The following is a 25,717-nucleotide window of genomic DNA, read 5'->3' on the forward strand; positions in this document are numbered from 1 at the left end:
TCTTTGTTCTCGTTGGTTTCAAAGAACATCTTTATTTCTGCCTTCATTTCATTATGTACCCAATAGTCATTCAGGAGCAGGTTGTTCAGTTTCCATGTAGTTGAGCGGTTTTGAGTGAATTTCTTAATCCTGAGTTCTAGTTTGATTGCACTGTGGTCTGAGAGACAGTTTGTTATAATTTCTGTTCTTTTACATTTGCTGAGGAGAGCTTTACTTCCAACTATGTGGTCAATTTTGGAATAGGTGTGGTGTGGTGCTGAAAAAAATGTATATTCTGTTGACTTGGGGTGGAGAGTTCTGTAGATGTCTATTAGGTCCACTTTATGTAGAGCTGAGTTCAATTCCTGGATATCCTTGTTAACTTTCTGTCTCGTTGATCTGTCTAATGTTGACAGTGGGGTGTTAAAATCTCCCATTATTATTGTGTGGGAGTTTAAGTCCCTTTGTAGGTCACTGAGGACTTGCTTTATGAATCTGGGTGCTCCTGTGTTGGGTGCATATATATTTAGGATAGTTAGCTCTTCTTGTTGAATTGATCCCTTTACCATTATGTAATGGCCTTCTTTGTCTCTTTTGATCTTTGTTGGTTTAAAGTCTATTTTATCAGAGACTAGGATTGCAACCCCTGCCTTTTTTTGTTTTCCAGTTGCTTGATAGATCTTCCTCCATCCCTTTATTTTGAGTCTATGTGTGTCTCTGCACGTGAGATGGGTTTCCTGAATACAGCACACTGATGGGTCCTGACTCCTTATCCAGTTTGCCAGTCTGTGTCTTTTAATTGGAGCATTTAGCCCATTTACATTTAACGTTAATATTGTTATGTGTGAATCTGGTCCTGTCATTATGATGTTAGTTGGTTATTTTGCTCGTTAGTTGCTATTGTTTCTTCCTAGCCTCGATGGTCTTTACAATTTGGCATGTTTTTGCAGTGGCTGGTACCGGTTGTTCCTTTCCATGTTTAGTGCTTCCTTCAGGAGCTCTTTTAGGGCAGGCCTGGTGGTGACAAAATCACTCAGCGTTTGCTTGTCTGTAAAGTATTTTATTTATCCTTCACTTATGAAGCTTAGTTTGGCGGGATAGCAAATTCTGGGTTGAAAATTCTTTTCTTTAAGAATGTTGAATATCGGCCCCCACTCTCTTCTGGCTTGTAGAGTTTCTGCTGAGAGATCAGCTGTTAGTCTGATGGGCTTCCCTTTGTGGGTAACCCGACCTTTCTCTCTGGCTGCCCTTAACATTTTTTCCTTCATTTCAACTTTGGTGAATCTGACAATTATGTGTCTTGGAGTTGCCCTTCTCGAGGAGTATCTTTGTGGCGTTCTCTGTATTTCCTGAATCTGAATGCTGGCCTGCCTTGCTAGATTGGGGAAGTTCTCCTGGATAATATCTTGCAGAGTGTTTTCCAACTTGGTTCCATTCTCCCCATCATTTTCAGGTACACCAATCAGACGTAGGTTTGGTCTTTTCACATAGTCCCAAATTTCTCGGAGGCTTTGTTCATTTCTTTTTATTCTTTTTTCTCTAAACTTCCCTTCTCTCTTCATTTCATTCATTTCATCTTCCATCAGCGATACCCTTTCTTCCAGTTGATCGCATCTGCTACTGAGGCTTCTGCAATCTTCGCGTAGTTCTCGAAACTTGGCTTTCATCTCCATCAGCTCCTTTAAGCCCTTCTCTCCATTGGTTATTCTAGTTATCCATTCTTCTAATATTTTTTCAAAGTTTTTAACTTCTTTGCTATTGTTTTGAATTTCCTCTCGTAGCTCAGAGTAGTTTGATCGTCTGAAGCCTTCTTCTCTCAACTCATCAAAGTCATCCTCCATCCAGCTTTGTTCCGTTGCTGGTGAGGAACTGCGTTCCTTTGGAGGAGGAGAGGTGCTCTGTTTTTTAGAGTTTCCAGTTTTTTTGTTCTGTTTTTTCCCCATCTTTGTGGTTTTATCTACTTTTGGTCTTTGATGATGGAGATGTACAGATGGGTTTTTGGTGTGGATGTCCTTTCTGTTTGTTAGTTTTCCTTCTACCAGACAGGACCCTCAGCTGCAGGTCTGTTGGAGTTTACTAGAGGTCCACTCCAGACCCTGTTTGGCTGGGTGTCAGCAGCGGTGGCTGCAGAACAGCGGATTTTCGTGAGACCACAAATTCAGCTGTCTGATAGTTCGTCTGAAAGTTTTGTCTCAGAGGAGTACCCGGTTGAATGAGGTGTCAGTCTGTCCCTACTGGGGGGGTGCCTCCCAGTTAGGCTGCTCAGGGGTGAGGGACCCACTTTAGGAGGCAGTCTGTCCGTTCTCAGATCTCCAGCTGCGTGCTGGGAGAACCACTACTCTCTTCAAAGCTGTCAGTCAGACAGGGACCTTTAAGTCTGTGGAGGTTCTTGCTGAGTTTTTGTTTGTCTGTGCCCTGCCCCCAGAGGTGGAGCCTATAGAGGCAGGCAGGCCTCCTTGAGCTGTGGTGGGCTCCACCCAGTTCGAGCTTCCTGGCTGCTTTGTTTACCTAAGCAAGCCTGGGCAATGGCGGGCGCCCCTCCCCCAGCCTCGCTGCCGCCTTGCAGCTTGATCTCAGACTGCTGTGCTAGCTATCAGCGAGACTCCGTGGGCACAGGACCCTCCGAGCCAGGTGCGGGACACAATCTCCTAGTGTGCCGTTTTCCAGGCCCGTTGGAAAAGCGCAGTATTGGGGTGGGACTGACCCGATATTCCAGGTGCCGTCTGTTTCCCCTTTCTTTGACTAGGAAAGGGAACTCCCTGACCCCTTGCGCTTCCCGAGTGAGGCAATGCCTCGCCCTGCTTCGGCTCGCGCACAGTGCGCTTCACCGACTGTCCTGCACCCACTGTTAGGCACTCCCTAGTGAGATGAAACCGGTACCTCAAGTAGAAATGCAGAAATCATCCGTCTTCTGTGTCGCTGGGGCTGGGAGCTGGAGACCGGAGCTGTTCCTATTCGGCCATCTTGGCTCCACCCACTTTAATAACTTTTTATACACACACAACTGTGTAACCACCCAGATGAAGATATAGAATGTTTCTGTCACTCCAGGAGATACCCTTGTGCCCCTTCTCAGTCATTGCCCATATCTCTTTTCAAAAAAAAAAAAAAAATCACTCTTCTGACTTCTGTTGCCATAGATGAGTTTTGCAAATATTTGAACATCATAGAAGTGGAGTCACACAGTCACATAATCTTTTGTGTCTGGCTTCTTTCCCTCATCATTATGTCTTTGAGATTCATTTGTGTTGTTGCATTTAGCAGTAGTTGACTTTTTTAAAAAAAAATTGTTGTATGGTATGCCATTGTTCAAATATACAAGTTTATCCATTTATCAATGGATATTTATTTGTTGTTGTTTTTGCAATTTTTAGCTATTCTAAAGAAAACTGCAGGTATTCCTGAATGCGTCTTTTAGTGGACATATGCACTCATTTCTCTTGAGTATATATATAGAGGTAGAATTGCTAGGTCACAGGGCAGGTGTATGTTTAGTTCTAGCAGATATTGCCAAAGTAGTTCCATCAACTTATTCTCCCACCAGCAATGTATGAGAGTCCCAGTTACTCTACATTTTTTGCCAGTATTGGTTATTGGTGGCCTTCTAATGCCCTCTATTCAGGGAGGTACTTGTTATATCTCATTGTGGTTTTAATCACATTTTCCTCATAAGTAATCAGTTTGGGCTCTATTTCTTAGCCTTATTGGCCATTTGGATGTCCTCTTTTATGAAGTGCTTATTCAAGTATTTATTGTATTAGGTGGTTCATTTGTTCTTACTTACTTGTAGACATTCTTTACATATTCTGGATATGATTCTTGTAGGAGATAGACATTACAGATATCTTCTCTCACTCTGGTTTGACTTTTGATTTTTTTAAATAAAAGTAATTCAGTAATTAAATTCATCTTTTGATGAGTGTAAGTTCTTCATTTTGGTGAAGTCCAATTTTTCAATATTTTTTCTTTATGATTAGGACTTTTTGTGTGTGTGTGTGTGTGTTTTTAAAACTAATTGCCTTTCTGTCTCTTGAGTATTTTAAGACAGATAAAACATGGAGAACCACTTCTATAGAAAGTAAGCCCCAGTTATTCTGGACGCTATTGAATTCTTGTTTTGGATTAGCTGTTTGCCTAGAGTAGCGTTGTAAGCCCTCATATTTATGAAGCACTTCAGGTTTTTACAGAGCTCTTTATCATTCAATCTCATTTAATCCCATGCAGGAGCTCACTAAGGTGTTTGCAGAAGTGCATGGCTGATTTTGACACCAGAGGACTTGGGTGGTCAACATGAGCTCTCTGGGGGCTGTGGTGCCATCACATTTGCCATGGCATTGTGCACAAGAGTTAAGAGTTGGAATGCCTGTGTTCACATCCTGGCTCTGTATCTTGCCAGCTCTGTGATTGTGGACAAGATACTTAACCTCTCTGAGCCTTGGTTTTCTCATCTGCTAAAGGGGAATAATAAGAATATACTTTTCTCATGATGTAGCTGTGAAGATTAGGTGAATTAATTTATACATAGTGCTCAGCACAGCAACTGGCATATACTGCTGGGTTATAATTATTACTGTTCTTTTATTGTAGTGGGTCTAATAGGCTCACAATTCTTTGTAGAGGTAAAAAGAACTCTGATCATTTACTCCATTTCTCTTTCATTGTTTTATATGTTCCCTTCCTCATTCCATATTATCCTCCTTCTTTTTTTATTTTGAGATGGAGTCTCGCTCTGTCGCCAGGCTGGAGTGCAGTGGCATGATCTTGGCTCACTGCAGCCTCCGCCTCCTTGGTTCAAGCAATTTTCCTGCCTCAGCCTCCTGAGTAGCTGGGACTACAGGTGCGTGCCACCAAGCCCAGCTAATTTTTGTATTTTTTAGTAGAGACAGGGTTTCACTATGTTGGCCAGGATTGTCTTGATCGCTTGACCTTGTGATCCGCCCACCTCAGCCTTCCAAAGTGCTGGGATTGACGTTAGCCACTGGGCCCAGCCTATCCTCTTACTTTTAATCTCTCTCTTCTGTGTCTCCCCTGCTCTGCCCATTTTTTGCTATGAAGAACCACATGCGTTTCAAACATGAACTAAATTGACATCCTGTAAGAGAAGGTCTCAAAGTATGCTATTGTATAGAGACTGACATGGAAAATGGAGGGTCATTGAGGGTTTTGCTTGTTTTATTTTGTTTTGAGGGATAGTTGTTAGTAGGGACATAAGAAAGGTAAATATGGAAAGAAAGTTATTGTTTTACTCTAGAATAAAGATAGTTCACCCTTTTTACCTTGGTTCTTGGAAATTCACATGTAAGACATGTGAATCCGTCCCCTACCCCACTTCCTCTCCAAAAGGGAACAAGACCACATGTGGAAAAGAACTTGTATTTTGATATTTCTTCTTGGAATGAAAACAAATCCTGTTGACTTTCCTGGTTACCAAGGCCAAGTGGCCCACCCTTCACAGCCTCTGAGGTTGTCGAACTTCCTCTTTGTGGCTCGGGGTGGAAATCTCACACTGTGTGCCATGAAGTTGATGTAATATATATGAGCCCTTGAGACCTTGGTATGTAGACAGCTCGTGTGATCTCACTGTTTGCTGGTGAGCCATTAGCAGGAAACGAACTAGAGACATGTTGGCTCCTTGACCTCACTGCAGAAAGGAGGGTAACTTTGCTCTCTAGGGCAGGGGGAACAGGAAGGAAAAGAGTGGGGATGGAGTGGACAGCCCAGGGTGTGGGCCTCAAACTTAACTCTGCATCAAGATCACCTGGGGAGTTGGTTAAAATCCAAGTTCCCAGGCACAGCCCAGTTCAGATTGAGTAGAGTGGGGTTGGGCTGGAATCTCCATGTTAAGGGAATGTCTGATTCTGAAGCAGGTGGTACAGGAGCAGCACCTACAGCAACACTCAAAGACCCAAAACCAGAGACTTGAGAGTTCTGCAATAGACAGTAGCTGCAGAGGCATTTTGTTTCAAAGCTATTAAGATGTTGTACTTGGTCTTTAGAGAAAGGTAGAAGGGTAGAATCAGTCCATTGTGCCCTCGAGCCACAGGGTCAGTTCTGTGGAGCCACCACTGTCAGCTGTCTGCAGATACCCACTGAGTCTGGTATACTGAATGGGCTGATGGTGGGAAGTGGGCACTTGGTTGGGACTGAGAATGAGAATTTCTGAGAAGAGGAGGGTGAGTCCTGTGAGGTGCTCATGGAGAGAAGAGTTATTCCATCTTCTGAGTCATCTTTGTATTATTTTGCCAGTCCCAGTGTGACCTTCATGGGAATGACCATCCTCTTGGGATCAGTGTTCCACCATCATCAACACGCCCACCCATCTAGCTGCCTACCCCTCCTCCCACCCACATACACCCCCATTCCCCTTTCTGTCTCTTGCTTGTTTTCTCACTCTCTTCTCTTGCTTTTTTGCGTGCTTTCCCTCTCTGTCTGTCTCTCCCGACCCCACACACATTTACACCCTCACACATTCACACCCCCACCCCATGCCCTTTGTATCCCCAACCCGTCTGTATTTACATGCCCACAGCTCTAACTTTTTTTTTTAAGGGGATTTTGAGGGATGATTAATGAAAAGAATCAAATGTGACTTTTAAATTATATTAAACACAAATAGGTTTAGTATATTCATTGGAACTATAACTATAAGCCAGAAGCAGAGATGATGGGTGGGTGAGAATGACCAGGCTTGGGTGCTTATGGGGCCCAGGCTTGTGCGGCTCAGGGTGTTGCTCAGCCTGTGTGGTTTTCATACCATGTTGTTGTATGATCATTAGCAGTGTTTGTGTACTCAGACAGGAATCGGACTTCAGTTCTTGCTCAGTGGACCTCTTCTTCCTTTTTAGGCTGTCTCAAATTTTAAAGAGGATGGTTTTAACTAGCAATTCTTAACTTTTTGAGGGTTGCAGTTCTCTTTGAGAATCTGACGGACAATTTGAATTGTTTCTACAGAAAAATCCACATACATTTGAGGGAGAGGAGGAGGTGGTTTGGGGACACTCTGGGATCTATCTTCACCCTAAATGAAGAACTCCTGCTTTAATGGGCATAGAGGGCTTTCAGCCGCTTCTCCCAAGGTCGTTTTTATGGCACAGTCTCTTTTTTCTGTGGAGTACCATTTGTGTTGGGAACTGAACAAAACCCGTTTGATATTGTGTGCATGTCTTCTGGAGGGCTTGTGCTGAGTTTTAGAGAGCAAGCAGATTTCAGTGAGTGAAATGATCTCATGCATGTAAAATACTTAGCACCTGACATGATTAAGTATTCATTTTTTAAAAATACTGTGCACATTTAATCATAACTACCAAGATGATGACCACCATAAAACTTCTCCATGTCTGAAGCAGTTTAGAAGCAGTGGACTAGATATTAGGAGACAAACATGCCTCCAGCTTAGATGTTTTCTCCTCTTTTTTTTTGTCTTGAGTCCAGTAATTCCATTCACTTCCACAAACATTTATTGCATTTCTACCGTGAGTAAAATACTCTGTTAAGCATTTTGAGGTCTAGAAATGAGTAAGATTTCAAGGAATTGAACAACGTCTAAAGGAATCACTTAACTCCTCTAAGTCCCTTACCTGTAAAATAGGATCATGTCTTCTGTGTTTCTGCCTCTCTGAGGGAGATGGGCTGACTGAGAGGAATTTGGGCCGTCCTTTTTGAGAGTAGAAGGTGGCTTAGTAAAGCCGAGTGTTGTGCCCCTCTTTGTGTTGTTAACCCTAGCAACCACTGACTCTTTTGAGTGGATGTTTGAGATTTGCCTTCACCAATCTCTCTACATGTGGCACTGGTTTCATATCCATGTCCCTCCTTTTTCTGCAGGCCAGGGGTTATCACCATGCAAGCATTGTCAGAAGAGGACCGGAGGCTCTGGATGGAAGCCATGGATGGCCGGGAACCTGTAAGTAACAATTCAGGGAAGTAGAGCAAGAATGAAGGCCCTGAGTTGTTTGTTGCTTCCCTAGTGCAGTGACTTTTGCTGTTGTTCTAAAGCCTTGGGTTCTTGAAACCAATGTACCAGAGGTGGGTTTTTATTCCTAGGTTTATGTTTGTGGATATTGATATTGCTTCTGTATAGATGTAGTTCTTGAGCTTTGGCCTCTCTGTCCTAAGCCATGGCTTCTGCATAGAATTACACCAGAACTCCCATCTTTTATCATTGATTTCTGGTTCAGCCTCCCGTAGTTACTTATCTCCCTTTATAAGCATCCTCCCATTATCAGGGTGGATGGAGGGAGGTGAGCCTGGTAATATGATCCCTGCTGCCATTTCAGTGATGCTGGCCTCAGCTGGGTGATGTAATCCTGTAGTTGTTCTGCATCTTGTGACGTGTAAAATCCATAAGAGCCCTGGAATCATTGAGTCGTCTTATCTTAGTTCCAAAGATCTCAACTCCAGTGTTCAGCAAATCTCAAGGTTGCAGAAATCGTAAGAGTACAGTCTAACCATGCGCCACCAACAAAAGAGAAAAAGAATCTACAATGCCACAGGGCCAGTAATTGATACTTACACAGGTACTGTCCAAAGGGAGGAAATGTGTGCAAGGAAGAAGTAGGCCATGGGCTCCATTGACTATAGAACTCTTTGTGTCAAGCTGGATAATGCCAGCTGATTTGTGTGTCTCTTTCTCAACTTACCCTGGTGAGGTGGTCTGGCAACATAGATTATGTACCTTTCTACTCAGCCATATTTTATACAAACATGGGACGTAGTCAACTAAGCATAAAGAAATAGCTAGTATTGTATGACATTTAATAATATAGAGCAAGATCTCTTAAAGATTTAAATAACTAATGATTTAGGCACAATTTGCTAAACTATAATTAAGCATTATTTAATCTTAATTCTTCTGCTGGGCTAAAATATAAGATAGCTCTGATTGTCTCTGAATACGTTGTTACCCATAGGAACCCTCAAAGCCAGATATACATTTCTACCTTTGAGGCTTTATGGGCACAATAGCTGTTTGATGTCAAAGGCCTTTGAAAGAAGCTTCCCAAGTAGGTCTTTCTTTTTGCTAGCATTATCTACCATTTGTTGAACACATTTTTGCATGTTAGGCACAGGATTGAGCACATTACATCTCTTAACCTGTTTATTTCTTTTAGCACTTAATGAAATAAGTGCTGTGATTCCATTTTATAGATGAGGAAACCGAAGCTTAGAGAGGTTAAATAACTTGCCCCAAGTAGCACAGATAGTAAATGGCTGTATTAGTAGGGTACAGGCTAGGTTGCTATAACAGAGAGACTCCGAAGTACAGTGGCTTATGTAAGATAGGTAAGTGTATTTCTCTCTTAGAGCCGAGAAGGGAGGAGTCCATGCCTAGTAGGGTCATTCTGCTATCCTCAGCCCACGGCTTCCCACATTGCTCCAGTTATTGCCATTTTCCAGCCAGAAAATGAGGATGAAAGCATTTCAAAGGACCCAGAAGATACACACGTCACCTCCATTGGCTCAAACATAATGGTACAGCCACATCTACCTGCAAAGCAGGCTGGGAAACCTAGGCCCATGACATAGGCAGTCATGGGCCCTGCTAGGACCCTGGACATGTTATTACTTCAAAGAAAGGATACTGTGAATAGTTGGCAGTCTCCATCCTAGTGGCAAAGCTAGAATTTGACCCATGTCTAATCCTAGACATACTTGGTTTTCATCTTTAATGGAGATAAAATTTCAAATTGCCTTCTAAGAATTCTCAGTTCATTTTTACAGTACTTTCACTCACTCCCTTGAATGATTCTTCAACTCCTAGGGGAGGAAATGCCCAGGAAGAACAATCCTGTATGACATTCTATTCTTGGTATGGGCAAAAAAAGCCAAATTACAACAACACAACAACAAAAAAACCCAAACCCACTACTATCTCTCCCCCTGCCCCCGATAAGCTGGAGTTCTAAAACTGCCTCACCAATTAATTCCATTTTAAGCCTCCCCATCCTCTCTTCCCCACCACTTAGATGTTTGTTCTCTGTCTGTGTATAATTGGTCTTCTTACTAACCGCTTCAGTTTTCCTGTAGATTAACATCTGGCCTCTGCAGATGGAAAGTGTGCTGTTGAAAGAAACATCTTCTTGCTCCAGAATGTACAAATTAAAACAAGTTTAAACACAAAATAATTTTGTTTCTAAACATGATATAAAATTATTTCCTCACAGGAACATATAGCTTGCACTGAAAACCAGACTTCTGTGTGCTTTTTAGTTTCCTAAAGAGAGAGATAAATATAGACAAATGATGTCTGTGTAATTGACAGTAATACTAGGCTTAATTTTGTCTCCCATTGCTGAAAGCCTCTAGGGGACATTACTAGAGATATATGTCCAGTAGACAATTAGCAGCTCCAGCTTTAATCACCATCTCCCTAATTAGTTAAGTCTGTCCCCGTGGGAGCTTTGGTTTTCTCTAGTTAGCTCTTTCTCTAGTTGGTGTTAGTGTCGTTGCCTTATTTCAGGGAGATGTTATAGTGGCAACTATCTTCTGATTTATACTTCTATCTCAGTTGTTCTTTGATGGAGTATTTGGTGTTTGTGGTTTTTTTTTTTTTTTTTTTTTTTTTTGGAGGGGGTTAATTTTAGTTTCTGTTCTTTTTGTTCTTTCATTGTCCAATAATACCTTAGGATGGTTGGTTGAAAAACAAAGAAAAGCTAAATGAGTCCCAAATCAGTTGATTTTGCAACATTTCATTTTTAAATGTTAAATTTAGTTTTAGCATTAAATCATACTTTTTTAATACACAGTCATATCCTAGTCTAAAGAAATATTGAATGTCTTTATGGTGTTGATGGACATATAATGGAGGAAGAAATTAGAATTGTCTTCCTACAATAAGCATTATGGATTTTATATACTAAATTTGAATTATTTTAATTCAAATATAGGAAACTCAATTCAAACTTGAGGAAAAGCTGGATTTATTGGGTTACATAACTGAAAGATACTGGAGTCTAATAGTCTGTGGCTCATCCGAATCTGGGAACTTACATAATATTTGGAGTTGGTTTCCTCTTTTGTATTGGCTTCATTTTCCAACATGTTCTTTTCATAGAGTGGTGAGATGCTTCCTTACTATTCATTCCAAGCTTACATCTGATTATTAAAAACCGGGGTCAATAACCTTTTCTGTAATGGGCCAGATAGTATTTTAGGCTTTGTGGGCCATGTGGTCGTGGTTGTAGCTACTAACTTTGCTGCTGTGGCTAAAAAGCTGCCATGGACAATATGTAAATGAATAGATATAGCCTCGTTTCAATAAAACTTTATTTACAAAAACAGATGGCTGGCTTGATTTGGGTCATGGGCCATACATAGTTTGTTGATCCCTGATCTGTAAGTCTAGTGGAAAGAGAGCTTTTATGTAATCATTCCAAAAAAGTTCTTTATTTGGATTTTATTGGACTAACTACTTGGTCCAGAGGCTAGGATGGATGAATTGACCAGAACTTACTCATGTGCCCATTGCACTGGAGCTGTATAAATGGTGGCGGAAGGTCATCGTCCTCTGAGAGAAAAAGCATTGTTGTATGAGGGAAGGAGGTAGACACTAGTCAAGAAAAGCAACACAGTTTCTACTTAATCTCAGATGTATGTTCCTTTGAACTTTATCTTCAGAAAACTTCCTCTTTGATACTTGGCCAAGGGTGGAAACACCAAGTTTACCGCTAACATCATAATTAGGGTAGAAGATTGAATGCTTTCCCCCTAAGACTAGGAACAAGTTGAGGGTGTTTGCTCTCACCACTCTTACTCAGCAGAGGACTGGAAGTCCTAGCCAGTGCAGTAGGGCAAGAAAGTAATACAACAGGCGTACAGATTGGAAAGAAAGGTATACAACTGCCCCCACTTTCAGAGAACACAATTGTCTATGTAGAAAATCCCGAGGAATACACACACACACAGACACACACACACCCTCTATAATTAGTAGGTGAGTTCAGCAAGGTCACAGGATACAAGATAGACACATACACAAAATCAGTCATATTTCTATAGATTAGCCATAATCATGTGGTGATCAAAGTTAAAAGCATAACACCATTGATAGTCTCCCCAAAAATGAAGGGACTAGGTATAAACCTAATTAAACATGTAGAGGACCTGTATGTTGGAAATTACAAACTGCTGATGAAAGAAACTAAAGAGGGTCTAAGTAAATGGAGAGACATTAATGGATTGGAAAAATCAACATAGTAAAGATGTCAGTTCTCCCCAGAATGATTATAGGTTTAATGCTGTTCCTATTAGAATCACAGCAAGATTTCTTATAGATACAGAGAAGCTTGTTCTAAAATTTGTATATAAAGGCACTGAAACCAAAATAGATAAGACAATTTTAAAAAAGAAGAATGAATTAGAAGTAGTCTCTCTACCCTATTTTAAGACTTTCTTTTTAGTGACAGTAATCAAGACTGTGGTATTGACAGAGGGATAGACACATAGATCAATGGAACAGAATAAAAAACCCAGAAATAGACTCACACAAATATGCCCAATTGATTTTTGACAGAGGTGCAAAAGCAGTTCAATGGAGGAAGGATAGTTTTTTTGAGAAATGGTGCTTTTTAAAACTAAACATCCATAGGCAAAAAAAAAACAAAAGGCCTTGACTTAAACCTCATATCTTATACAAAATTTAATTCAGAATGGATGATAGATTTAATGTAAAATGTAACACTTTAAAACTTTTAGAAGAATATGTGGAATCTAGGACTAGATGAAGAGTTTTTAGATGCAATGCCAAAAGCATACACAACCCATAAAATAAAAAATGGATAAAATTTTCGTCATCAAAATTAAAAGCTTTTGCTTTGTTTGTGAAAGACCCTGTTAAGAGGATGAAAAGGCAGTCTACAGAATGGTAGAAACTACAGAATTTGCAAAAACAGATCTGATAAGGGACTTATTTACGTCTAGTTCTTTTTAGATCTAGGATTAAATAAATAAATAAAAACTCTCAAAACTTAACAGCTAAAGAGAAACAGTCCAGTTAGAAAAAGGGCAAAAGACACAAGGAGACATTTTACCAAAGAGAATATGGCGAATAAGCACAGGAAAAGATGTTCAATATCATTAGTCATTAGGGAAATGCAATCTAAAACCACTATGAACTATCACCTTCCAGAATGACTAAAATTAAAAGTAGTGAAAATACTGAATGCTGGCAAGGATGCAGAGAAATTGGATCTTCTATACATTGCTGGTGGGAAGGTAAAATGAAACAGCCTTGCTGGCAAGTCACTTGGCAGTTTCTAAAACTAAATATTGCAGTTACTCTATGACACGGCAATTGTTCTGGGGCATTTAATCCAGAGAAATGAAAACTTCTGTTCGCACAAAAACCTGTATGCATAAACCTCCCTCACAGCAGCTTTATTCATAATAGCTCGATACTGGAAATACTATGGATGTCCTTTAATGGGTGAACAGTTAAACAAACTGGTACATCCATGCAATAGAATACTGTTTGGCAATGGAAAGAAATGAACTGTTGGTACACAACAGCCGGTTGCATCTTAGGAGCATTATGCTAAATGAAAAAGGCCAATCTCAAAAAAATATACTTTAATTTTGTAACATTTTTGAAGTGACAGTTTTAGAAATGGAGAATGGAATAGTGATTTCCAGGGTATATGGACATTGGAAGTAGGAAGCAACTATAAAGGGGGTAGCACAAGCAAGTCCTTGGTGGTGATGGAATAGTTCTGTGTTTTGATCTTGGTGGTTAGTTATATGAAACCATATTAAAGTAGTTATGAGAAACTACAGCAAAGTATATGTGTATACTTCTGTACAATCCTACATACACACAGATGAACTCATGTCAAAACTGATGGAGTTTGAACAAAGTGTATAGTCTAGTTAACAATATTGTGCTAGTGACAATTTTCTGGTTTTGATGCTATGTTATAGTTTTAAAAGATAGTATCATTGGATTATGGGGGGAAGTAGGGCAAAGGATTCACAGGACAGTACTATTTTTATAATAGTATGAAATTATAACTTTAAAAAACAACAAAGTTAACTAGTCAGATAGATAAAGCTTTGAAATGATTCTGCTGGATTTTTTCACTTTCTGTTAAATCTGGGTTGACAAACAATAGGGTCACTGTTGCAACTACATAAGCTTTTGTTTTACTCTTGTGTGGCCATTGTCTAAGGCTTGGCAACAGATGACTTTTCATATTAAATTGGACATGGAAACCTTAGTTCAAACTGCATAAATAACACAGGAAAATTTTAGAGACAAGCAGATTTTCTTTTGCGAGTTTCCAGTAACTAAAGTTGTCTCTCCTTTTCTCATTGCATATTGCTGGTAAGCATGTTTGCTAAAAGAAAGTAGGATAGAATTACTACGAGCCCATCATCATTGCCAACATATGCACACCCAACTCGAAGTATTTAATATCCCTCTGCTATGGAAAAGATGGCTCAGGAAGCCAGGGGGACTCAGGGTGATCCACAGCTTCAGGGCTTGCGTAGCCTCTTAAAACTGCATTTCCATATATCCCCTTAGCTGTGATTACTGGTGTCTTTCTGGAACTGCTTATATCACCTCCTTATTTTAGATGTATTATTCCTCCTTCACATTTCAAGGATTCTTTAGTTAAATTAAATATTTCTCCACTTTGACCTGGTACTTGAATCTCTTTTGACAGCCACAAGTTTTGAAGGTTGGCAGATGCTAGAATTAGGTGGAATTAGAATAAGAAGGTAAGAAACAGATACTTTAGCGTCAACAGTTGTGTGTAAATCTGTGTATTAGGAAATCACCACTCTTGTAGGTCAAAAATAGCCAGATATTGGCAATTTCTTATGGCTCGCTCTCATAGCTGTGGAGCAGGAAGAAGCAAGCCCACACGTAAGTCAATATCATACCCTTATTTATGGAAGAGGGAACACTGCCTAAAAAAGGCTGGTAATTGGTTGATCTCGGATGGATAATTCAGGTCTCTTAGCTTCCAGTTCTGTGCTATTTTTGCTGCAACACACAAAAAATTGCTGCTGAATTATTAGGAAGTCACAGTTGAATGGTATCAACCTTTACTTTTTAAGTAGAGTTACTCTGCTGTGGCTACTGCAATGGACAAAGGGAAAAGAAGGAAGAGGCTAAGGAAAAACCACTCCTCTAGTAAAAGACAATGTTACTTTCTTCTGCTCACCTCCATTTTAAAGATATCTTCTGTTTTTGTCTTTGTGGACTTTGGGTCTGAACAAAATGTGTCTTCTCTCACCTTTCTCTACCGTGCTGGAGCTCTAACCCCCTAGTCCTTCTAGAACTCCTGGAATAAATGGGCAATTGCATTGCATATGTTCTGCATCTAATATCTGAATGAGTGAGCTGTGAAAAGTATTTAAAGGAAAAAGTAAGATTGATTACTGTTAAGATGAGATCTCAGGATTAGAAGCAGAATGTTATGGTGGTTAAGAATGTGCACTCACACAGCCCAAGTTTAAATCCTACACCACTGCTTATTGGCACTCTCAAATTGGAAAATGACAGTCTCTCTGAGCAGGTTTCCTCACCTGCAAATTGTGATAATAATAGCTCCTACCTTATAAGATTGTTTTGTAAGGATCAATGTGTATGTAAATGCCTGTACATGGCAAAGTGATCATTTAAAGCTAGTTCTTACTATTGTCTTTTTGGAGAGGAAGGTGGATATTGGGATACCTGGGTTTTATTTCTAGCTCTGTTTTTAAATTACTTGATTCACTTAGCTCAAGTCACCTTGTTCCAGTTCACCAGAGTGCAGGGCAGGGACTGTTTTCAATAGTATGGAAAATGTGATTTCATTTAGAAGTCAGTGTGAACTTTCAGGATATGACTGGAGGAGCAGGAAGTAATCTTTAGCTTCCTTTGCTATGATGCATCCCAGGCCTGGCAGTTCATAATCCTGCTGTATGCTAGCCTCAGCTCACCAGTCTGCGGCTGACACTTGTGTTTTTCTTTCTTTGTTAAAATAAGTGATTGACAGAGTATGGATAGTTAAGAAGGTATGGGGTGAGCTTGCTAGGCTCTAGTGTGACGATGCAGGCCTCACTCCTTTCTGAGCTTTCTTTTTATTAATTTAATTTTTTTTAACTTTTAGGTTCAGGGGTACATGTGCAGGTTTGTTATGTAGGTAAACTTATGTCACGGGTTTTGTTGTACAGATTATTTTGTCACCCAGGTACTAAGCCTAGTACCCAATAATTACTTTCCCCGATCCTCTCCCTCCTCCCGCCCTCCACTCTCAAGTAGGCTCCAGTATGTCCGTGTGTTCTCATTTAGCTCCCACTTACAAGTGAGAACATGGGGTATCTGGTTTTCTGTTCCTGTGTTAGTTTGCTGAGGATAATTGCCTCTAGCTCCATCTGCGTTCCCACAAGGGGCATGATCTTATTCTTTTTTTATGGCTGCATAGTATTCTGTGGTGTATATTAACCACATTTTCTTTATCCAGCCTACCATTGATGGGCATTTAGGTTGATTCCATGCCTTTGCTATTGTGAATAGTGCTGCAGTGAACATATGCATGCATATGCCTTTATGGTAAAAGAATTTGGCCAGGCGCGGTGGCTCACGCCTGTAATCCCAGCACTTTGGGAGGCCGAGGTGGGCAGATCACGAGGTCAGGAGATTGAGACCATCCTGGCTAACATGGTGAAACCTGGTCTCTGCTAAAGATACAAAAATTAGCTGGGCATGGTGGCGGGTGCCTGTAGTCCTAGCTACTCGGGAGGCTGAGGCAGGAGAATAGCATGAACCCAGGAGGCGGAGCTTGCAGTGAGCTGAGATTGCGCCACTGCACTCCAGCCTGGGCGACTGAGCGAGACTCCATCTCAAAAAAAAAAAAAAAAGAATTTATATTCCATTGGGTATATACCCAATGGGATTGCTAGGTCGAATGGTAGTTCTGTTTTAAGTTCTTTGAGGAATCGCATTACTGCTTTCCACAATGGTTGAACTAATTTACACTCCCATCTGCAGTGTAAATTGTGTTCTCTTTTCTCCACAACCTCACCAGCATCTGTTATTTTTTCACTTTTTAGTAATAGCCATTCTGACTGGTATGAGATGGTACCTCATTGTAGTTTTGATTTGTATTTCTCCAATGGTCAGTGATATTGTGAACTTTCTTTTTAATATCACGTACTATGAATGGGTGAAGAGTCTGAAAGTGAAATCCCCAGTGTGGTTTCTGTTTCCCCGTCTCCCATGCTCACCCACACCCGATGGCTAGAAAATTACATTATATCCCTCATATTATTTTGTTTGCGTGTCTTTTCCTCTAACTGGATCAAGAAGCCAGTTGCAAGCTTCATTTGTGTGTCATGTGAGTGCTTTTATTTAGGTGGACTTCATAATAGGTGCATATGATATCACATCAATGCGCTGAAGTCTTACATTTAATAATATTCACTTATGTCCTTGTTTCCTTTGGTTAGATTATTCAGAGGAACAATTTCTCATGAAAATTAGGAAATATTTAATTAACCAACCTGAGTTACAAGGTTGGAGAAAAGAGAAAGAGGTCAGTTAAAATTCTTTTATGTTAGAGAGTTGATGAAATTTTCTAAGAAATGGAAATTTTGATAGCCAGAGATTTTTTGCTTGAACCTTATGACTTATATATGTTGGTGGCACTTACTCAGGTCTTAGACATTCTTCTTTCAACATTGAGCAAATATATTTAGATTGTCCAGCAATCACTTTGATGGGTAGTAAAGATACTAAGATGAAGATGGGTCACATTAATAGAAATTTCTTTTTTCTTTTTTTTTGCTGTACTTTCCCCATTGCCCAGCACAGTGGCTGGCAGAGTAAGCATTCAGCAAGTATTTGTTAAACAACTGGAGTCAAAACTAAAGGGGAGGGTGGAGGATGACCAAAATTGTTTCTTAGGGAATTGAGTTGCCTTCGTTATCTGAGACCTGAATTCCTTGATTTTATGGTTCATCTTGACACGTATTTACCTACTTGTACCAGAATTTAGCTCAGAGATTACGTTTTTTGTGCCATGGATACATTTGGCAATCAGGTAAAGCCTTTAGATACTTTCTCAGAATAATGCTTTTACATGTATAAAATAAAATACATGGTTACAAAGGAAAAAATTATATAGAAATATATAGAAATATAGTTATCAAAGTATTAAAACATTTATGATACAATAAACATGAAATAAGATATCTGGGCAGGTGTGATAACTTCTGTAAGTGATATTTTGGGCTGTCTGCCTATACAGTAATGCTACATGGATTTCTACTGGCGAGAAAGTCACAGGTACTACTGTGAGGTATTGCCTGCATTCATATTTGAAGGAAACAATAAATTTAGAAGTTAATGAAAATAAAAAGTTTTTTTGTTCCCGCTCTCTAAGTTCATGGACTCCCTGTATCCTCTCTCTAGACCTCACTTCTTCATTTCTTTGCAAATATATTTAGAGACTTTTCCTATGAAGTGCTTAACTCAGCCAGGAATTATACATTGATTAGTGGGACTATTTGATTAATGTCTGTCTGCCTGCTGGATTGTGATTGTGGTGAGTTGTTGTTGTTGTTGTTGTTTTGGAGACAGAGTCTCACTCTGTTGCCCATGCTGGAGTGCAGTGGTAGGATCTCAGCTCACTACAACCTCTGCCTCCCAGGTTCAAGCAATTTTCCTGCCTTAGCCTCTCCAGTAGCTGGTATTACAGTCGTGTGCCACCACACCTGGCTAATCTTCTTTTGTATTTTTAGGAGAGACGAGGTTTCAACATGTTGGCCAGGTTGGTCTCAAACTCCTGGCCTCAAGTGATCCGCCCGCCTCGGCCTCCCAAAGTTCTGGGATTGCAGGCGTGAGCCACTGCGCCTGTCCTGGATTGTGATCTTGAAGTGATAGGAACATGTGCGTTGTTTTTTGTTTGTCTTTGTGGCTTTGGCGCATAGTGTCTGGCACAGAGTAGGTGTTCACTAAATATTTGTCAAATCATTAGATAAACCTAAGGAATGTTAAAGTATGGTTGGCTTAGCATGACTTCCTATCTGAGACTGGTTCCTGAAGATTCCCTGCTGTCTTAATCCATTCAGGCTGCTATCACAAAATACTATAAACTGGGTAGTATAGAAATATATATTTATTTCTTAGATTTTTGGAGTCTGGGAAATCGAAGAACAAGGCACCATCAGATTTGGTGTGTAGTTAGGGCCTATTTTCTGATTCATAGATGGCACCTTTTATCTGTGTCCTCACACAGTAGAAGGGCAGCTCTCTGGAGCTTCTTTTATGAGGGCACCCATCCCATTCATGAGGGCTCTGCTGTCATGACGTAATCACCCCCTAAGGCACTACTTTCTGTTATCATCACATTAATGATTAGGTTTGCAACACATGAATTTTTTGGGGGGGAGGCACACACATTTAGACCATAATGCCCACCTACCTTTAAGGATGTTCAGAAATCCACTGTTCATTATTCTCACTTCTTTATTAATTTATCGATTCTAAATATAGTACAAAAGCCCCTTTGATTGTCTTTAGCATTTTTTGCAAGCCTCAGATCATTGTTGATTTTATCTTCATACCACTACCTTTATAGGCTTGAGCACCTCTTATTTTAATTTTGATTACATGTACTTCTTTAATTTTTTCCATTATTTTTGTCTATATTAGCTTAACCTTTGGGGAATAGGATTAGTTGTGAGACTTTCTGAACCTTCTTAATTTGCTTGAATTTTTCATAGTGCATGTTAATTTTGTTATTAAATAAAAATTCTACTGGTGGGGGTCCCTGTGAGTCTCATTTATTCTTTAGCCATCTAAAGAATGACTTTTTCTTTGTCATTGGCATTAGTTGCAATTATGTAGTCATGCCTGGGTTTGTAGAGCCTCCTATCCTCAGCTCTAATGTGAGGGAGAAGTCCCTCTCTAGAGTTAAAAGTGTAGTGTGATTTCCTCCAGAGCTTCTCGTGTGTGTTTGCTCCTATACCTGCACATCTAGAAATAAACCCTTCTGTCGTGTAGCATTTTTGACACAATAATAGCTTTAGTAATAGATTATTAGACCTTTAGTCTTTTACATTTAAGTTGTTTTCAGCTTTTGATGACATCTTTATGAACAATGGCTTGGAAATCCTTGTATGAACTTCCCTGTTTACTATTTTGAACATTTTTCTGGGATACATATCAAGTGGAATTGCTAGGTTGAATGGTATGCACATTTAATATTCCAGTAGATATTGCCAATAGATAGCCCCACAAAAAAGCATCAAATTGTGTTCCTTCCAGTCACTTATGAGGGTGCCCATTTTCTCCACACCTTTGCCACTTCTGCATATGATGAGTCTGTATGTGTATGTATATGTGTGTGTGTCAACCTGAGAGTGAAAAATTGTATCTTGTTTTCATTTGTGTTTCTCAGATTACTAATGAGATTGACAATCTTTTCTCATGTTTATTGACCATTTATATTTATCCTTTTTTATACAAAAATGTATATAAGGTACTTAGAACAGTGTCTGGCACATGATTTATGCCATGTAAAGTAGTAGTATTCCTTGTTTGAGTTTCTGGCCTTGGGATTATACCCATTGTGTTACTCAGTTCTGCTTCCAAAAGCCCAAGGGTACAAACCTAATTTTCTCTTGTGTTCTTTCCTTAACTGATTAGGATTCTCCTGCTTTATCCTGGCTGGTGCATCCTATTTTCTAGCAGCTCCCCGCCGTTGCTCAGATTTGGAGCAATGAGTAACAGAGGGTGTGACACTCAACATGCGTACTCCTTACCTCTCCCCTGGGCTGTCCTTATTCACCAGGCTGTGTGATCTGACAGGGAACCCATGGATCCTCTGTGTCTCTCTGACAACAGCCAGTAGCTTGTTTTATTTCCCCCAGTGCTACCAAGTCCCTTCTAACTCCCAGTAGAAAGTACCCCATCCCATCTCAAGGAGCCACAGGAGCTGCCATGTCTAACCAGTGCAAGAGTTCTCAGCTTAGAAAAGCTCCCTGAGGGATATGGGTCTCTGCCTGGCTGACGTGTGTGCTCTTTCAGCCTTTCTACCTGTGCTTCTATCTCAGAGAAGAGATGGAAGATACCTGCCACTCTCTATACCTATTCTATTCTAAAGGGCAGTCTCTGTTCTGCCTGCTCTCTTTTTGTTAACGCTACACACAATTTTATATTTTCTGGAAGTTCCTTCCTCCATTTTTGTGGCCTAGGTTAACTACTGCCCAGTCTCCTCTGAGGAGGTTGTGTGAGGGAGGCCGCAACGTTAAAGGTTTCTATCACCAGCTGGTTGCTCATTTGATTCAGAATTAAGGCCAAATTAAGAGTTCTCTATTTTGTTTCCTCCATCTGGAAGATGATATTTTGGCAAGTCAGGAATTTATCAGAGGCTTGGTTGTGTGTGTGTGTTTGCATTAGCTCATTAAAAGTTTTTTTTAAACTTTTTATTTTGAAATAGTTTCTGAATAAAAATGTTACAAAAATATTACAAAGAATTCCAGAATGCTTTCCACCCATATAACCTAAATGTTAGTGTCTTACATAGCACAGTACAATTATCAGACCTGGAAATTAACACTGATACAATATTATTATCTGTTTTACAAATCTTAAATTTTGCCAGTTATCTCACTAATATATATATTTTTCTGGTCCAGTGTCTTTTATCCAAGATCACACATTGCAATTAGTTGTCACATCTCCTTAGTCTCATTTAACCTGGAATAGTTAGAGGCTTGGCTTTTTAAAGAAACATCACCACCAGCTGATGTCCAGATAGTTGAACATCAGGACAGCATCCTATCTCTGTTCCCATCTTGGAGTATATCTGGGGACTGTTGTCACTATCCTCCCTTCATCTAGGTAATAATTCATACATTTCCATAATCAAACCACTTATGTTTCTCTCTCTCTTCATCTTCTAAAGCCTCTCTGACATATATTCAATCTCAGGTTTGTAGATTTCCTTATAATTCATCTATTGCTTTTGAACATTGTGTCTTCTACCCTATCTACTCACATCATATATTCTTCCTTATACAGTTTGTTATCTATATTGTAGTTGTTGGTTTAAAGACATTTGAGGCCATAATATGATCTTATTAGACATTCTGAGATGTGACCTCTCACCTCCAGCAACAGCACCAGTTACATTGACCCTCTCTCAGATATTGGGCAGTGATTCATGGGAGTGGAGATTATGGTTGGATTAGCTTCAACTTTTTTTTTTTCTTTGTGGGAAAGGCAGTTTGCAAAAGAAAGTTCTTATAAGAGTGACTTTGTTCGTCTGAAGAATGATGGAGCTGGCTTTTCTGTCAATTTCTGCAGCTTTTTCTTATTCTCTAAAAACCGGAAAGTGGTAATATTTGTTAGTGATCAAATCAAAGATGACATTTAAAAACACATGTCGACAGGAGGACCTAGAGGCATTATGAGTATTAGAAAGTCTGCAAATTAGGTTGTTTGCTTTGTGGTGAGGTGTGAAACTAGATAAGCATTTTTGAAAATGTATCTTTGGATTTGCTGAACTGGGCTCAAATGTGGTCAAATTGAGAGAGCTTATGATGCCAGTTTTACTGCATTCTTTTTGTGTTCCCAAAAATCCTGCCCTATGACCTTTACCAGAACAAGTAAACACATCCTAAAAACAAAGTTATTTTCTAGTATGGTTTTAAAAATCTTCCCTTTTGGTTATTTGGAAAATAGTGCAAACGTTCGGTCTAGTGGTTATGGCCAAAGACAGAGCAGAGGGAGTGCGGCTTTAGCCAGCCCCAGCCAGCTGCCATTGCTCCCACGCTCTGTGTGGTCTTGACCCAATGCCCAGAAAAGCAAGGTTCCCCACTTTCTACCTCTTTTTTTTTTTTTTTTACTTTTAAAAATAAAGAGGGAGACAGAGATGGGGTGGAGGGAGAAACTGAGCTGAGAGACCTCTCAGGTTAGAAATATGTCCTCTTGCAATTAATCATTGCTAGTTAGTTTTCATTATAAATCTAAAGAGAGCTTTATCTCAGCCAAACTAAGGAAATCATCAACATTCTTGGGGTAAATTGATGTGGACTTTTTGTTTGTTCGTTTGGAGGGAGGGAGGGAGGGAGGGATGGTGGTGCTGCTGCCTAGCATTGAGATACACTGGAGTACTTCTTGACTTAATCTCTTCTTATTACTACTTCGCTGAGATGAATGTCGTCTTTCTCCTACAGTAGTTTTTGGCTATGTAAGGCATTTTGGATGGATACCAATACCCTTCTTTGGCAATTTCTCTACCTAGTTCTTACCTGTGTGTTGTCATGCCAGGGAGGTGTTGACCTGCTGAGGGCAGGGATTGATCCTGTCTGTTATAACCTTAAAATTGTCTATTAGGGTGCTTAGTAGAGTGCTGTGAAACATAATAAGCACCTATTACTCACTGAAATAACTTGGAGGCAATAAATTGAGTGGTTTTCTGTTAACTAGTTTATACTCAAGTTGATTTGTTGCATGTCTTGGGTTTTGTTCATTATTGGGCCACTCTGAATAGAAATCTGTGAAGGTGAGGATCTTGACTTTCTTGTTCTTCACTATAATCCCAGAGCCTAGAACAGCCCCTGGCCGAAATCTTTGAGTATACTGATTGAGAATCCATGTTCAATAAATAGTTATTGTTAAACTAGGTGCAGTGGTGTGCGCCTGGAATCCCAGCTACTCGGGAGCGTGAAGGGGGTGGATCACTTGAGCCCAGGAGTTTGAGGCTGTAATGTGCTGTGATTGCACCTGTGAATGGCCACTGCACTCCAGCCTGGGCAACATAATCATACCTTGTGTCTTAAACAAAAATGTTTTTTTGAATGAATGGATTTAAAAAAGAGAGAACCCAAGAGCATGTTTCTCTTTTTAGACATGGGCTTTAAACTTAGTACCTTCACTTTCATGAGATTCAGGATGCCTTCTCCTTTTCTTAGTAATTTTTAGTATATGGCAGAAACCATATACTAAATGCCACACCAGAGAAAGTCTCAGGTCAGAAGGCTTATTAGAGCCCAAGGATCAGCAATTGGTTGAGAAGTTTGTAATACTGTCTCTAGCACCAGCAGTAAAATTAGGATGGGTGTGCATGTGTGTATATATGAATATGTGTGCATCTATGAATTTGTGTATATATATATATGAGTATATATGACTATATGTACTTGTGTGTATTACATATATATAATATATATTTTAATTTCTTGCCATCTGCTGGCTTTCTTTGAATTTATGAAAAATGTATCATTGTGCTCGAGCTCTGGTTCCTGGTGGTTGTGTTGCCATGTTGTAAAAGCAAGTGTGACCACCAGTGTCCCTGTGGCCATGCTGAAGAAGCTACATATTGATAGTTAACAATTGATTTTAGTCAGCCTTCCATTTCCTGAGACAATTCCTACACTTTCCTTAGCTCTTTTTTTTTTTTTTAAGAATGTTAAAAGCAGAGGTTTGAAGGGGATATAAAGCAGGAAAACAAAATAATAATACTTTAAAAATCTTAGGACTTAAAATTGGAGGCAAACATGATTCTGAAATTCAGGCCAGTTTCATTAATTTTGTGTCCATATGGTAAGAGTACATTAAACAGGTTGGGTGTGGTGACTCATGCCTATAATCCTAGCACTGTGGGAGGCCTAGGCGGATGGATCACCTGAGGTCAGGAGTTTGAGACCAGCCTGGACAACGTGGTGAAATCACGTCTCTACTAAAAATACAAAAATTAGCCGGGCATGGTGGCAGGTGCCTGTAATCCTAGCTACTCGGGAGACTGAGGCAGGAGAATCGTCTGAACCTGGGAGACGGAGGTTGCAGTGAGTCAAGATTGCAGCACTTCACTTCAGCCTGGGTGAAAGAGTGAGACTCCATCTCAAAAAAAAAAAAAAAAAAAATACATTGAACAAGCACAGAAATGTGCTGCCGAAGTTTTATAGTTGAATTTCCAGAGAGAGAGAGAGAGAGAGAGTTGAGAATAGTAGCAAGCATTACTGTCCAGTCTTTGTTGCAAAGGATTCAGAGGCCAAGTGATGAATATGTTCCTCTCTATGAACAGGCTCAGGACCCAAGCCATATCACTCACCAGTTCCAGTAAACCTTCATTTTTGCCACTGTCATCTCTCTAACCCTAAAGTCCAATCATTATGAGTATTGTCCTTTTGCTGTTCTTTGGTTGGGGCCAATATTAATGCATCAGAATCAGTGTTTGGAGGTTCAGATCAATTTTACCCAGAAGATAGGCTGTTTCCTTGGATAGGTATCAGTCAGTATTTTTTCTTTGGCTCAAGACTTTTCAGTACAATGTTCTAAACTCCAGCTACCATGTAGTTGACTTTGTCTATTTATTCATCAGAATCAAAGGAGGATTGGTACAAGCAGAGGGAATAGACACAAAGGGCAAGTTTGATGGGCAGAGTGGGAGGGAGGTAGCTGGAATGTGAATGAGTCAACTGATTTGGTGAGCAGGGCTTCTTACTCTAGGATCTATGGATCAGTATGGACAGGGGCGTAGTGGGTCATGTCTGTGAACCCTCTGCAGTGGCATACAGGGTGTTGGAATATGGACATGCTAAGGAGAAAAGTTCATAGCATTTGTTAATTTGTCAAAGGGCCCTGTGGCCTACTGCCAATAAATGAAAACTGTGGACCAGGTCATTTCATGAGAATAAGTATTTGGAGGAGGTTGCTCTGTTCTTAATATCCAGAAAAATAATGGCACATTGTCTCTCCTGGGCCCACTTGTGAGCTGAAGAGGGCTTTGGAAGGTCTCACAGCTGA

General features: G+C 40.0%; 1 protein-coding gene across 11 annotated transcripts in view; it reads left to right on the top strand.

Moving 5' to 3' along the window:
- Nucleotides 1-25,717, top strand: part of ARHGAP26 (Rho GTPase activating protein 26) — a 477,291-nt gene that overhangs the window by 167,774 nt on the left and 283,800 nt on the right. For all 11 annotated transcript variants that reach the window (XR_009213838.1, XM_032158217.2, XM_032158220.2 and 8 more), the window contains exon 11: nt 7,801-7,879. Coding sequence is in view for 10 of the 11 variants with exons in the window: in XM_032158217.2 (XP_032014108.1) it covers nt 7,801-7,879 (79 nt within the window). In the remaining variant the exon portion in view is untranslated. The remainder of the gene's footprint in view (nt 1-7,800; nt 7,880-25,717) is intronic.

This window comes from Hylobates moloch, unplaced genomic scaffold (genome assembly GCF_009828535.3).
Source record: "Hylobates moloch isolate HMO894 unplaced genomic scaffold, HMol_V3 SCAFFOLD_6, whole genome shotgun sequence".
NCBI lineage: Eukaryota > Metazoa > Chordata > Mammalia > Primates > Hylobatidae > Hylobates > Hylobates moloch.